Source organism: Arachis hypogaea, chromosome 10 (genome assembly GCF_003086295.3).
Source record: "Arachis hypogaea cultivar Tifrunner chromosome 10, arahy.Tifrunner.gnm2.J5K5, whole genome shotgun sequence".
Lineage (NCBI taxonomy): Eukaryota > Viridiplantae > Streptophyta > Magnoliopsida > Fabales > Fabaceae > Arachis > Arachis hypogaea.
In genome coordinates, this window is record NC_092045.1 from 95,392,509 (window position 1) to 95,407,782 (window position 15,274).

The following is a 15,274-nucleotide window of genomic DNA, read 5'->3' on the forward strand; positions in this document are numbered from 1 at the left end:
TGTAGTCCGTACACCTGAAGATGTAAAACCTGTTGGATATAAGTGGGTATTTGTGAGAAAACGAAATGAGAAAAATGAAGTTGTGCGCTATAAAGCCCGACTTGTGGCACAAGGTTTTTCACAAAGGCCCGGTATAGATTATGAAGAAACGTATTCCCCTGTAGTGGATGCGATAACTTTGCGTTATTTGGTCAGTTTATCTGCATATCATAAACTGCATATGCATTTAATGGATGTGGTAACAGCCTATTTATACGGCTCATTAGATCGGGATATCTATATGAAAGTCCCTGAAGGATTAAAGATATCTAAACCATCCAATGAATATTCACAAGGGCTATACTCAGTCAAATTACAAAGATCTTTATATGGTCTAAAGCAATCTGGACGAATGTGGTATAATCGTCTTACTGAGTATCTGGCCAAAAACGGTTTCAAGAATGATGACATCTGCCCATGTGTTTTCATAAAGAAAACTACATCTGGGTTCATTATAATTGCTGTGTACGTTGATGATTTAAATATCATTGGGACTCCTGAAGAGATTCCAACAATTATAAAAACTCTAAAAGAAGAGTTTGAGATGAAAGATCTTGGAAAGATTAAATTTTGTCTCGGCCTGCAGATCGAGCATATAAAAGACGGGATCTTTATTCATCAAACAACATACACAGAAAAGATCTTGAAGAGATTTTATATGGATAAGTCACATCCATTAAGTACCCCAATGATCATAAGATCTTTGGATGTGAAAAAGGATCAATTCCGTCCTAAAGAAGAAAATGAAGATATCCTTGGTCCTGAAGTACCATATCTTAGTCCCATTGGAGCACTAATGTATCTTGCTAATAATACGCGACCTGACATATCATTCGCAGTGAATTTACTAGCAAGGTATAGTTCCTCTCTAACCAGAAGACATTGGAGTGGAATCAAACAAATTTTTCGATATCTTCATGGAACGGTTGATATGGGATTGTTTTATCCCTACGGATCCAAGTCACAACTAGTTGGCTATGCAGATGCCGGATACTTGTCTGATCCACATAAAGGGATATCTCAAACAGGATATCTGTTCACATATGGTGGTACAGCTATATCATGGAGGTCCACAAAACAGACGATAGCAGCAACCTCCTCTAATCATGCTGAAATACTGGCGATTCATGAAGCTAGTCGCGAGTGTTTTTGGCTGAGGAGTCTGATTCAATATATTCTATTATCATGTGGACTGATTGATCATAAGATAGCTCCAACTGTCCTGTTTGAAGATAATACAGCATGCATTGCTCAACTTAAAGGTGGATACATCAAAGGTGATAGAACAAAGCATATTTCTCCCAAATTCTTCTTCACTCATGATCTTCAAAATCAAGGGACAATTGATATCCAACAGATCCGCTCAAGTGATAATCTGGCAGATTTATTTACAAAGTCACTCCCAAAATCCTCTTTTGAAAGATTGGTACATAAGATTGGGATGCGCCGATTTCAAGACATTAAATGATGTCGGCAAGAGGGGGAGACTGTACTCTTTTTCCCTTGGTCAAGTTTTTTCCCATTGGGTTTTTCTTGACAAGGTTTTTAATGAGGCAGTCCCCATCACTAGAGGATATTGTACTCTTTTTCCTTCACTAAAGTTTTTTCCCACTGGGTTTTTCTTTAGTAAGGTTTTAACGATGCAATAATCCGAAATGGTCATCCAAGGGGGAGTGTTATGATAAACACAATAGATATGGATGACCATTAATGTCATGGCTGGATGACTCAGTTCTCATTTTACCAAGAAAGAATGTACATTAATGAAGGTTGAAAATTTTCCTTCATTATGCCTATAGAAGGAGGTTAAGCCTCCGTCCATATGACACACAGCAAGAATATATCTAATATATTCCCTCTCTCTCTTTCTTACTATAAAGCATTTATTTTCCTTTTCTTACTACACACAACCAAATAATAAGAAATCGATTCCCTTTTATGTTGCAATCAAATACCCTTCTCATTATATTACTATTACAATTCTTTCTCTTCTTTTATTTTATAAGTATTTTAAATTCTATTTTCTATTACTCTTTACATATAATATTAATAGCAATATTAACCATCTTTATTATATTGAGATAGTAACAATAAACAAATGCAATTCTCTCTCTCTTTATTTTTAATACTTTTTCTTATCTTTGTATATATATACATAATACAACATATAATATTATTATATATATATAAAAATTATTGAGCTAATTATATTAATAATAGAGTCTTCTATTTATACATCTTTATTTTATATATCTTTTATTTTACAACAGATTATATTGTTGTTAGATTGAATTTTGATGCTGTTATTGCTGCTGTTATGGGTTGTTGTGATTGTTATTAGATTGGATTATATTGTTATTGGATTGCTCTTAATTTTTAAGTATGGATTATATTGTTATTGTTATTGGATGTTGGCATTTTGTGTTTGTTTTTTTTTTTTGTTATTTGACTTTTGATTTTGTATTTGAATGAGATCATAACATTGTGATTTATGTAGTATTGTTAACGTGGATGATATTTTAAAATTTATATTAGACTATAATTATGTTTTAGTATGTTTTATATTTTATTTATTATTTTATTATGAAAGTATTCTTGGTTGAAACATGGTCGAACCGGTTGAACTAGTAAACCAATAGTTAGAGAGGTTCGATGACCGGTTCGGTTTTTAGAACCTTGATTACTGTAGTTACTGATGACGACGGCCGAACCGTAAAATATCCGTTGGTCCATTCACAATCTCGCCTCACCTCACAGAGCATGATGCTATCTATCTATCTTACTATCTATCTTGCTGCAAAATTATCCAAACCAAAGACGATAACTTTTTTATAATTGGTCATCGACATGCCTGAATCTGCTTAGACATTGTAAAGCATCTATGTCTGTGTCCCTGCTTCTGCACCTTCCATCCATTCATCCCTGCATAACAGGTTAAACCTCTTCTTTTGCTTTCATATGCACTTCAATTAAATTCATTCACTCCATTTGCTTCTTTTTTCATTGTTTAGATAATTGTGTAGCTTTTATGGTCATCCTAATACTCTGCCCTTCAACCCTGTGTTCTAGCAGTATGTCATATTGCTGTGCCTTCGCTGACACCAATGTCTATCTTCTGAAAAATAATGGGCTCTTGGGTGGAAGCAGTTCTGTGAAAGTAAAGATTTTGACTAATGGGTCTTCGCTAAATCAGAAGAAACTTGGAAGAAGACAAGTGGGTCTTCATGCCTTTGGCACAAAGTGTGCACACGAGGTGGTTGTGGAAAATGGCAAGAGAAAAATGGGAGTGTCCTCTGAAGAAGTTATTGGAGTTCTGAAGTCTATTTCGGATCCAAATTCTGCTCTTTCCTACTTCAAGATGGTTGCTCAGTTGCCGAATATTTTGCATACCACTGAAGCATGCAATTACATGCTTGAGTTGTTGAGGGCTCACACGAGGATTCAGGATATGGTCTTTGTCTTTGATGTAATGCAAAAGCAAGTTATTAATCGAAATTTGAATACGTATCTCACTATATTTAAAGCTCTTTCAGTTAAAGGTGGGATTCGGCGGGCGCCATTTGCACTTGGAAAGATGAGGGAAGCTGGTTTCATCCTGAATGCTTATTCATATAATGGAATGATCCATTTACTACTCCAACCTGGGTTTTGTAGAGAGGCTTTGGAGGTTTATAGAAGAATGATCTCGGAAGGGCTTAAGCCTAGCATGAAGACATACTCAGCACTGATGGTAGCACTAGGGAAGAAAAGGGATACCAGAACCATTATGGATTTGTTGGAAGAGATGAAAACTTTGGAATTGAGGCCAAATATGTACACATATACCATATGCATTAGAGCACTTGGTAGGGTAGGGAAAATTGATGATGCCTGTGCGATTTTAAGGGAAATGGATGATGAAGGATGCGGGCCTGATGTTGTCACTTATACAGTTCTGATTGATGCTCTTTGTAATGCGGGGAAGCTTGATAAGGCCGAGGAATTATATACAAAGATGAGAGAGAGCCATCACAAACCTGATCGGATAACATATACTACTTTGATCGACAAGTTCAGTAACTGTGGCAACTTGGATATGGTGAAAAGATTCTGGAGGGAGATGGAAGCTGATGGTTATGAACCTGACGTGGTTTCCTACACAACATTCATTGATGCTTTATGCAAATCTGGGAGCATTGATCAGGCCTTTGCTATGTTAGAAACGATGAAGATGAAAGGAACTTTTCCAAATCTTCATACTTACAACACTTTGATCTCTGGACTTTTGAAGAGGAAAAGATTAGATGAGGCATTAGAACTTTTCGATAATATGGAATCTTTGGGCGTTGAACCTACTGCTTATTCATATGTTCTGTTCATCGACTATTATGGAAAGTCCGGTGATCCAGGAAAAGCTCTTGAGACCTTTGAAACGATGAAAAAGAGAGGAATTGCGCCTAGTATAGTAGCATGTAATGTATCTTTATATAGTCTTGCAGAAATGGGTAGGATCAGAGAAGCAAATGATATATTCAACGATCTTTACAACTGCGGACTTTCACCAGATTCAGTAACCTATAATATGATGATGAAGTGCTATAGCAAAGCAGGGCAAATAGACAAAGCCATAGAGCTTTTGGATGAGATGATAAGCAATAGGTGTGAACCAGATATAATTATGGTTAATTCGTTAATTTATATGCTTTACAAGGCCGATCGAGTTGATGAGGCATGGGAAATGTTTGGGAGACTGAAGGATTTGAAGCTGGCTCCGACGGTAGTGACATACAATACTCTACTTGCTGGCTTGGGGAAAGAAGGAAAAGTCGAAAGGGTTCTTGAACTGTTTGGGAGTATGACAGAGTCTGGATGTCCTCCAAACACAATAACTTTCAACACACTCCTTGATTGTCTTTGCAAGAACGACGCGGTTGATTTGGCGTTGAAAATGCTATGCAGAATGACGATGATGAACTGTAGTCATGATGTTCTGACTTATAACACCATCATCTATGGGTTGATCAAAGAAGACAGAATTAGTTATGCATTCTGGTTTTTCCATCAGATGAAGAAATCTCTCTACCCTGATCTCGTAACTTTATGCACCCTCCTTCCTGGTGTTGTACGGTATGGAATGATAGAGGATGCTCTCAAGATTGTCATTGAATTTGTTTATCAGGCAGGTTTAGAGAAAGGCAAACAATCCTTGGAAGAACTAATGGAATCCATTTTAGTTGAAGCGAAAATTGAAGATGCCATTCTATTTGCTGAAAGATTGGTAAGTGCTTCTGGTTTCCAAGATGACTATGTAATATTACCTCTAATTAAAGCCTTGTGTAAGCGGAACAAGATCCTTGATGCTCAAAAATTATTTGATAAGTTCACCAAAACTTTGGGAGTTCATGCAACCGTTGAATCATATAATTGCTTGATGGATGGGGTTCTTGGATCTAATATGATTGAAAAAGCCTGGGATCTTTTTGTGGAGATGAAGGATGCAGGTTGTCATCCAAATATTTTCACGTATAACTTGCTGCTCGATGCTCATGGTAAATCTGGGAGGATTGATGAACTCCTTGAACTTTTCAATGAGCTGCAGAGTAGGGGATGCAAGCCTAATGCCATAACCCATAACATTATCATCTCTGCGCTTGTGAAATCTAATAGCATCAATAAGGCATTAGATTTGTATTATGAGCTCATAAGTGGTGATTTCTCTCCCACTCCCTGCACTTATGGACCTCTTATAGATGGACTTTTAAAGAGTGGGAGATTTGAGGAAGCAATGAAGATCTTTGAGGAGATGTTAGACTATCAATGCAAGCCAAACAGTGCTATTTTCAATATTCTCATCAATGGATTTGGGAAAGCTGGAAAAATTGATGTTGCTTGTGATATGTTCAAGAGGATGGTTAAAGAGGGAATAAGGCCAGACCTGAAGTCTTACACAATTCTTGTAGAGTGCCTATGCTTGGCCGGAAGAGTCGACGATGCTGTGTACTACTTTGAGGAACTAAAGTCAACTGGCCTTGATCCTGATAGAGTTTCGTACAATCTTATGATCAATGGGCTCGGAAGATCACGCAGGTTGGACAATGCTCTTTCTCTTTTCGGCGAAATGAAGTGTAGGGGAATTTCTCCTGATCTTTACACTTACAATGCATTGATTCTCCATCTTGGGATAATTGGAGAGGTGGACCTAGCCGGAAAGATGTATGAGGAACTGCAAGCAAGGGGTCTGGAACCTAATGTCTTCACTTATAATGCTCTCATTCGTGGGCATAGTTTGTCGGGAAACAAAGACAGAGCTTTCAATGTCTACAAGAAGATGATGGTACAGGGGTGCAGCCCCAACAGACAAACTTTTGCTCAACTTCCTAATAAATGCTGATTTCACTCACAGGATCATTCTGGTGCAAGCCTTTAATCTCAATGATAGAGACCTTTAAGGTAATTATCAATATTTTTTACGAAGAAAATTTTTGACAGCCTATGATAATGAGAATATTAGATATCTTGGTAACTTTATATCATTTTGGTTTCTTCAGGAATACCCTGCTCCTTTGCCTCATTGCTCAGTGTATATATTAATGTGCAAATTATTCACTTCATATGCTGGCAACTGCTGCTGATTAATGGTAGAAGTATTTAACTTGTGCAGACGCAGTACTTGCTATGATTTTTAAGGACCAATTCTTTCTATAAGAACTATGAGTATATTTCTGCCAGTTTGATAAATTTGTTTTATGGTTATAATACAAAGTAATTGTTTATGTTTACTTATTATCTTTCTATGCGATTGCAGGGATATGTGTAGATGGGGAAGGCATGAAGTTCGACTTTTGTGCAAAACTAAACTTGAGCCATTTAAAGATTTGTATATTTGAAATTGTAATCATATGTAAAGTGTAAAAGCAGTGTTAGATCAGAAATTGTAAAGGCAGATGCTAATATGCAATCATTTGAATATAAAAGGGTTTTCTTTTGGCCGAACAATGCACACAACTAAACATGACTAAGTTTCCTATAATAAGTAGCCACTTAGAAGAACATTGAAAATATCATTAATAGAAGTATTATTAAGAGTGGGAAAACATAAAAATTATATACAATTCAAATATTACAAATTTTCTTCTGATATATGTAATTATATTTAACATCGTTGTGTGAGGTAAGTGATGACACATCATCTTAAGCAATTTTTAGGATTTTTTATTTATTTTCTTAGATTTTCAATTAAATTTCTTATGATTTTTAATAAAATTTAATAAATAATCAAATATTTGAAGTTGAAATAGTATTTTAAGTTTTTAAGAGTTGTGGATTTAAAAAGTAGCAAGAATTACCGTTTTTTCACAAAAAAAAGTATAAAGGAAATAGAAGCATAGCCCAAGAAACCCCCAAGGAACTAAAGGCACACAAGCAAATGGTGCACACAAGTCCCACGCTGCCCCCCCCCCCCCCCCCCCCCCCCCCTCTCTCTTCTTCATGCTCAAGCGGTTATAATTTGAGTTACAAAAATCTAAGGTCAGAATAATATGCATATGCACCAAGTTGCCGATATCTATGAGCTTTAATTTTCGCTCATTAGCAAGTTGCAACCCTGTGATGTCACTGTGTAACATGCACCAAGTTGAAGTTAAATTAGATCTGAAATTCTATTTCACGACCAAGAAAAGAAAATGCATCTCCTGTATAGCCAGAAACCTACTCAGCTTTACAGATAAAATAGATACTAAGAATGTGATATTGTCTTTTATATGACAAGTTGTAATTGACTTAATACCCTCATGTATTCCATTAATAATAATAAAATAAAAATCTCATGTTATAATATCGTGCAAGAGCTATAAGCAGAGAGAGAGAGAGAGAGAGAGAGAGAGAGAGAGAGAGAGAGAGAGAGAATCTATTATGTGATCAGAATAATTGTATGTAGTGTTAGATGAAAGGAACATGACCATTCAGAGGCAGTGTAATCACCAGTGCACACTATATATGAGATATAAAATAAAATATAATACATATGAGCACTATTGCTTCAGAAAAAACACCCTAACTTTCACTACTATCCGCTTTTGGTTCATGAGCTTCTTCAGCTTTTTCGTTTGCAGAGGATTGCTGCTCTTCTGGTGGTGCACTGGATTGAGCTGGCTTCTTGAACTGCACCAAGATCATCGTCATGTTGTCGCATCCCTCGCCACCGGCGGTTGATGGAGCCAAACACCGATCGAGTACTCTTTCACACACTACAGAAAGCTTGGTTTCCTGCAACGAAAAGTAATCACACCACTCGATGAAGATGCATTAACAAAAAAGAAGAGTTGTGTTAGCCTTCGAAATCCGACGTAAAACTTTGTCGAATCCCAATGCATGGACAAGACGCAATGATATTGTTAGATTCATATAGCCAATCCCATCTAATGGGATAAGCCTAAGTTAAGCCCTAAGTTAAGAACTTGATGAGGATGCATTATCCAGATTCCAGACCAATAAGCATAGTACATGAATGAGAATGATGGCTACTTATTATTTGAATGCTGAAGAAAACGTTAAAACTAAGTGAGAACTTACAGAGCGCAATTGTTCATGAATAAAATCTACCAACTGTTGGCTTGACATGCAATCCCTGAAAAGAATCATGAGAAAATAAATTATTCGTTGAATGATGGCGTGAAGAAGCATTTGCAGAAAGAATCTTTTTCAGAATCAAACACAGTCGGTGTAAACAGCATAAATGACTCAGATTATAGTTAGAATCAAATGCGCATATTATAAAGCATAAGAAAAATACCATATGCCATCACAAGCTAGGACCATGAATTCATCTTCTTCACAAAGGTCGACCTATAATAAATGTCGCAACAAAAACAACGCATCAGTCATAATAGATGAATGCTTGAAGTCAAATACTCGAGAGTCGCAGTAAGTGCTAATCATGCATCTTAATATTCATTATATGATACAGCAAAATTAACCTTGTCACAAGGATCTGTGCACCACTTAAACGAATTTGCCGAATTGTATAACAAAAACTTACAGTGTTTATATCTGGATTGGCAGTTACAATTTGTTTTTCAGCGGGAAGAAATTTATTCTGTTTAAATTCCATGTCACCTGCAATAAAATATTAAAGGTTAGATACCTAAGCTGTGCTCACTCAAGTTAAAATTGAAAGAAGAGCAGCATACTAAAAAAGATGATTTGATTAATCTTTACAAAGTCACATGCATAGTATGAAAGTTACCAATAGCTCTTGCAAGATTTAAACTTCCATTAACTCGTCCTGCGTGAATAAAACCACCAGCTTTTAAGATTCTTTCCTTTTCAATCTCAAGCTCAGGTTTGTGGTCTCTAGACAAATTGTATGCCTGTAGAGAAGAGTCATAGTAAAACATCTTACATAACTCACCAAGATCTGTAACATTTAAAACTTGACATATATATGAAGTGTTCCGGGGCGGGGAAGAAGAAAGAAAAATGCATATTATGAGCAATTTATACTTCATCGGTACTTGTGTAAGCAGTGAAAGCTTAATCAAAATTCAAGAATTTCATTTCTCTAAAGTTACCTGACCCTTTCGAGAAATTACACAACGCGAATCACCAGCATTTGCAACAAAAAGTTGGTTGTTTCTAATAACAGCAACACAGGCAGTGCTTCCAGAAGTTGGGCCAGCAAAATCAGCATGAGGTCCCTAAATACAGTAAACAAAATCAAATTAAAGAATGCCAAAAAAGAAAAGTAAACTATATAAAGGGAGATGTTTACTAAATTTTCAAATTATCAGACGCACATAAAACATGCACCCCTAGAGAAACCAAGTGTATCCAATGAAACTGAGACAATATCGAGTAAAACTTAATCAAATGTCATACCTACCTCCTCAAAAGCCCAATCATCAACTTGGTCACCACCATCGGTACCTTTTGGAGACCAAATCAACCCTTCTATCATTCCAGTAAACTTGTTTATCTTATCCCCCAAGACTGATAATTCCCTCCATCCCCTTTGGCCACGCATCATGTCATCCATTCTGCATAATATCAGAAGAACCAGTTCATAACTTCCTTTCAAGACGGATTCGGTGACCACATTTTCGACCACATTTTCTTCTGTCTCGATTAGACCAGGAGACAGAAGATATAGTGCAAAAGCTCGGACAATGCAATAAATTAAATAACACACAACACTAATAACCCGAGTGTGTGAAACATTTCAAACAGACTGTGTGAGACCCTCGTGATCCGAACAAAGGTTTTAGATGGTACCGAAAACAGCTGACACTAAACATATTTAGAAAACAAGTTCCTGTTATAAGAACAGAGAAAATTGTCATTAAGCATAGTATGAGGCCCCCTTTTCATCTAACCTTAGAAATGCTTTCTGAAGAGAGGTTCCTATATCTCCATCTGCATATTCTTTACTTCTGAGCACCTGTTGGTGAAGAAACTTTGCACAAAACTTTGCAACCACCTTACCTAAAATTTTGCAACCACCGCAGAAGAGGCAGGAATATGAGGTTTAAATATTTTCCAAAAGGCATGAAATATACAGAGTAAAACAAGCCATTGGTAATTTATCACTTGTAGTAAAAATGGCATTCTATCATCAATCCAAGTAGACAAGCTATTACAGATCTTACATACCTCCATGCCCATCGTAGACACCAAAAAACGAAGTAGAATCATCCAGATCAGTATATGCAGCATGCTAACAAAAGGGTGGAAAAAAAGAAAGATTATCACTGAATAAAAATCAGGAAAAATTAAAATCCGAAATTGCAGTATATTCACATATATACCTTCTAGTCCCCTAAAAACAACAGCATCTTTCAACCAAAATATAAGCCAAAGCTTATTCAGCTTCAACAAATACACTACTAACATCAGATGCTGTCGAAAACAATAACCAAAAGAATGACTAACAAATCGCAATGCCCACCATGAATGCCTTAGATCAGAGTATAGAATGTTAAAAAAAAGAGAAATTAGCTCACAAAAGAAATAAATATTAGCATATAATTCTTGGTTCCTCCTGTCTATTTTCGCAACAAATTAATTTCATACAACATAAAAAGTGTATCTTGTCAATCCTTAAACAACATCATTGAACATACACCAACATATCGGAAGGCTAAATGAAGCAGGAACCAATGCTGCCGCAACCCAGCAAACAATTCAATGCAACTAGACTAAAATTGTCAAACAGGTTCAGAATGCATTGGCAGATTCAATATATAAAAAACCTAGCAATTTTTCAATTATTACTCACAGCATCTTCCATTGTTGCACGCCAGCCTTGCATGGATGATAAACCATATCTAAGACGGTCATTTTCACCATCTTCAGAAAACTTTTCAGTTTTGGGTGTGCTTAGATATATTCCCATTCCTGTCCAAACAATAACATGTGAGCATACTTCAATTTATTTAAAAAACATAAAAATGAAGAAAACGTATACCAAACTAAGTCAAAAAGAATACAAGGATGCAATATTGTAGCTGTGGAAGCATCGTGAATTTTAAGGAGCATTGAAAAGGGAAATATAGAACTAGCACTACAATGTCACAGGTAATACTAACTATGAAGATACACTATATCCACCTAAAACATCTTCCTAATCATCCTAGGATGCCAAATTCCAGTTACATTTCTAAAGAAATTATTGATCAAGGAATGCTTTGAAGTCAGAAACTAAATAGACTCCAACCACAAAGTGGTCATCTCAATATTTCTTTCTCTCTTTCTTTTTTTACCACTCTCACTCTCAGGATTCAAGGAGACTAGCATTGAATTAGGATTAATCTGAAGTCAAGTACAAGATTATCATCAAAGCTGAACAAGGAGAAGCCCAAGAAGGAGCATTCTATATATAGGATATTTTGCTTAAAGGGATGACAACTGAACAATGTAAAGTGTTAACATCACAGCAATAACCTAAACAAAAAGAAGGATACTTAACAAATTAACAAGTATTAAGAGGCTGTGATTACAAATTACAATTATATAGCTTACAACAAAAAGACAAGATGCTGGATGATCCTAATTCTGGTTGGAAATGATTACTTGACAATGGAGGGACCATGCAAAGGAACAACAAACAAGATCAATAATCAAGAAAGAACCACAGTGATGATGATAGGAGCAAAATAACAAAAAGGAAAACTTTTTATTTCTCTGCGGAAAACAAACAATAAGTATGAGCTCACTTACTCAATAGCTGAGTGTCCCTTGAGTGTCACAGAACCAACCCAACTGAGAAATCCAAAAAGGAAAAAAAAAACTTTTTTTACTTCTGAAACAACAAAGTGCTGGTGATGATGACGATGATGATGATGATGATGTGTGTATAGAAAAAGGGGTCTTTTGTAGTATGATCAATAATCGGAGGAGAATTGACCCAGAGAATAGAGAACCAGTGATAAGAGGGATCACAAGTAAAGGAAGAAACTTTGCAGAAGCTTCGTTGATTTGAGCGATTTGGGGTCTTCGAATTTTCTGGATTTCAAGGTTTCGGTGCTGTGCACAGAGTACTACAGCTCAACAGCTTCTTCATCATTCTCTCTCTTGGATTTTGTTCTCATCTACTTTCCTTCATATTTTAATATTTATTTTTATTTATAAGTTAAATTATATTTTTTGTTCTTGATATTTTTTATTTTTTTAAAATATTTATAATATTAATTATATTTAATTTTGTTCATAATATTTTTATTTATAATAAAATTATTTTTGAATATTAATTTTATATAAAATATTAAAAAATTAAAATTTTTAAAAATAATTTTTACACAAATTAAAAATATTAAAATTAAATTATTAAAAGTATTTTTAAAAATTATAAATACTAAAAAAAATAAATTTTTCTCTTATTTAGTTATTTATATATCTTTCCATTTTTGCGTGCCTCCCTTTTGTATATAATAAAAATGAAAATATTAAAATACAAGAAAGAATATTATTTTGTTTTTCAGAAATTGATAAATAAATAATTTAAAGGGAAAGGTGAAATCTTTTTGCATATCTTGCTCTTGTAGCGTTGGAACTTGGAAATATCCATGTCCCCGGATTTGACTCTTGCGTACAGCTCTATTTTATTGGATGGGATCTGATCTCTTTGCCTTTTAAAACCCAAAGGAATCCCATACATATACATTTTTTTATTATTCACGTTATTTTTTAATTTGTAAGTAGAATTTAAACTTTCAATATTTATTTAAGGGTTCGAATAAACTGATTATTCAACTAATTCAATTAATTTTTAGATTTAACAATTGATGGGTGTATTAATATTTTGATATTTTAGCTTACTTTATGTTACATGATAATGTGTTATTCAATATTCACACCTTTTATGGTGGGAATAAAATCTTCCTAAGCATGGGTGTTTAATAGGATACATTGTTTCTAATGTTGCAAAATTCTCCATTCACGTTACAAATTATTATAATTTTCAAACCTTTTCTAGATATGATTCGCCATATATTTCTTCAGTAACAGTCTAACTCTTGATAAAAGCTTATCTTGACTTTTGTTTATTGTTAAATGGCCAAAGAGATCATAATAGGAAATTACTTTCTCTAGAATTTGTATGGGAGGCGAATGTAGGTGTGTCATTCTTAAAATAAAAGGATAGTAAAGAATCAATAGAATTTAATATTATTTATACCCAAAAAAATTATTATTTTTAATTAGTAATTAATTATTAATATTTGAAACTATAGACTAAAAATATATTAATGGCTAAAAATAATGACAAAAAGTAATAAATTTTTCTGTTCTATAATCTTTTTTCATAAAAAAATTCCTTTATTTTTCTTGGTTAAGTCCTTGCTTTCGGTTACATGATTTCCAAGCTTAAAAACTACCAATCTTGTATTGTAGGTTTGTAGCACAGACATAAAGAATTATCAAAATTTTAAGCATATGTAATGGGTACTCAAATTTCAAAATTAGCTCATTATTAAGAATACTAGAAGATTTTATTCTGTTGATTTGGACCTATGAATACTATCAAATAAACTATTGCTAAAATTGATTTCACAACTGATATAAGAACTTAAATAAATTAGTGAGTTATTAGTATTTTTTGTTAAGAACATCTATGAATATTTAAAAATAATTATTTATAAATATTTATAAAATATGAATTAGATTAATATTTCTAATATTTATCTAAAAAAAACAAGGAATAACCTTTTTACGTTATAATTTTCATCACTCTTACATCTTCCTTTTAATTTTGACTTAAAAAACTGAGTTGATATGTTATTACTTTGAAGTAAAAAGTTTTTTCTTTCTTGTATTTATTGCCGTTAAAAAAATACTGTATGTTTATCATATGCATAATAGAAGAGTTTTACACTATATATATTTGAAATAAAATTAATATGATATGTCTATTAGCATTTATGGTATTTATTCACACTAACAATGTTATTATATTAGTATTTAAACCTTAAATATTCTATCATTCAAAATATGAGTAAACTACTATTTCTATCCACAAAAATTGAAAACGTGACACAGTTATTCATATAAGAAAAAAATTACTATTTGTATCCATAAAATATGAATTGCGCACAACAAAATTATCCAAACACTAAAAAATCACCTAAAAATTTCAAATTATCCTTATCATCATCATTTTCAACTTTTCATTGAATTCATAACAGAGTACTACCACCTAATACCCCTGCAACAAATCAATTGCCAAACCCAAACATGCCATGTAGGAAATTGAACGACCTCACCTGAGCTAAACTCTAAGTTCAAGGGTACCATCACCTCATTTCCTTTATCACTATCACTACCACCACCACTATACCTCCATCGTCATCTTCTTCACATAAAGCAGCAGCAGCAACAACAGCAACAATAGCAACAACAACAACAATAACAGTATAAGCAAAGAAGAAAAACGAAAAAGGCAGTGTCAGATCTACATAAGAAGCAAATGCTATGGAATTGAGGAGGGAGAAATTTGTAGTTGCGGTGTGATTTCAAACGGTGGAGGAGACACCGCAATTTTAAAGATGGCACTCCCATAACAGTCACTGTCACCTCTTTCAACTTTTTCTCTGTCACTTTCATGGCCCAACTCATCCACGCCCTTCACCATCATGAGTTTTCTGTTTTTATTTTTTTCCCCTTTTCATAACTCAATCAATGTAGAATCTGAAATCTCATAACTGTACTTTTCTATTTTCGTTCTTTTCTTCATTTAATGACCCTCTTTTTATGTGTTTGTGCTTAT

The 15,274-nt window shown here is 34.2% G+C and overlaps 2 protein-coding genes across 11 annotated transcripts; one reads left to right on the forward strand and one right to left on the reverse strand.

The window, feature by feature from the left end:
- Positions 1–2,736: 2,736 nt before the first annotated feature.
- LOC112715996 (uncharacterized) lies at positions 2,737–7,014 on the forward strand. Of its 9 annotated transcripts, none has more exons than XM_072205133.1 (4): positions 2,737–2,972; positions 3,109–6,468; positions 6,567–6,732; positions 6,824–7,014. In XM_072205133.1, the coding sequence occupies exon 2, from the start codon at positions 3,113–3,115 to the stop codon at positions 6,407–6,409; it is 3,297 nt and encodes a 1,098-aa protein (XP_072061234.1). In that variant the 5' UTR covers positions 2,737–2,972; positions 3,109–3,112; the 3' UTR covers positions 6,410–6,468; positions 6,567–6,732; positions 6,824–7,014. The 9 variants fall into 9 exon arrangements, with proteins under 9 accessions (XP_072061234.1, XP_025623623.1, XP_072061232.1 ...); XM_025767838.3 differs by having other exon boundaries at positions 6,567–6,656; XM_072205131.1 differs by having other exon boundaries at positions 2,763–2,972; positions 3,112–6,468.
- A 900-nt stretch (positions 7,015–7,914) lies between these two features.
- On the reverse strand, positions 7,915–13,133 carry LOC112715998 (probable protein phosphatase 2C 60). Of its 2 annotated transcripts, XM_025767841.3 has the most exons (12): positions 12,232–13,133; positions 12,034–12,083; positions 11,291–11,409; positions 10,666–10,729; positions 10,389–10,497; positions 9,899–10,052; positions 9,588–9,713; positions 9,263–9,386; positions 9,056–9,132; positions 8,810–8,862; positions 8,590–8,644; positions 7,915–8,283 (listed from the first exon to the last, which is right to left on the reverse strand). In XM_025767841.3, the coding sequence occupies exons 3-12, from the start codon at positions 11,405–11,407 to the stop codon at positions 8,071–8,073; spliced, it is 1,092 nt and encodes a 363-aa protein (XP_025623626.1). In that variant the 5' UTR covers positions 11,408–11,409; positions 12,034–12,083; positions 12,232–13,133; the 3' UTR covers positions 7,915–8,070. The 2 variants fall into 2 exon arrangements, with proteins under 2 accessions (XP_025623626.1, XP_025623625.1); XM_025767840.3 differs by lacking the exon at positions 12,034–12,083 and having other exon boundaries at positions 12,232–12,616.
- Positions 13,134–15,274: the final 2,141 nt, after the last annotated feature.

What these genes read in the sequence shown, in the direction of transcription:
- LOC112715998 (XM_025767841.3), bottom strand. Translation starts at nt 11,407, where the DNA reads ATGGGAATATATCTAAGCACACCCAAAACTGAAAAGTTTTCTGAAGAT. An exon ending in CTTCAGAAAGCATTTCTAAG is followed by an intron (nt 10,053 to 10,388) that starts GTTAGATGAAAA and finishes GATATTATGCAG; the next exon opens with AATGGATGACATGATGCGTG. An exon ending in CTAGCTTGTGATGGCATATG is followed by an intron (nt 8,645 to 8,809) that starts GTATTTTTCTTA and finishes GATTCTTTTCAG; the next exon opens with GGATTGCATGTCAAGCCAAC.
- LOC112715996 (XM_072205130.1), top strand. Translation starts at nt 3,068, where the DNA reads ATGGTCATCCTAATACTCTGCCCTTCAACCCTGTGTTCTAGCAGTATG.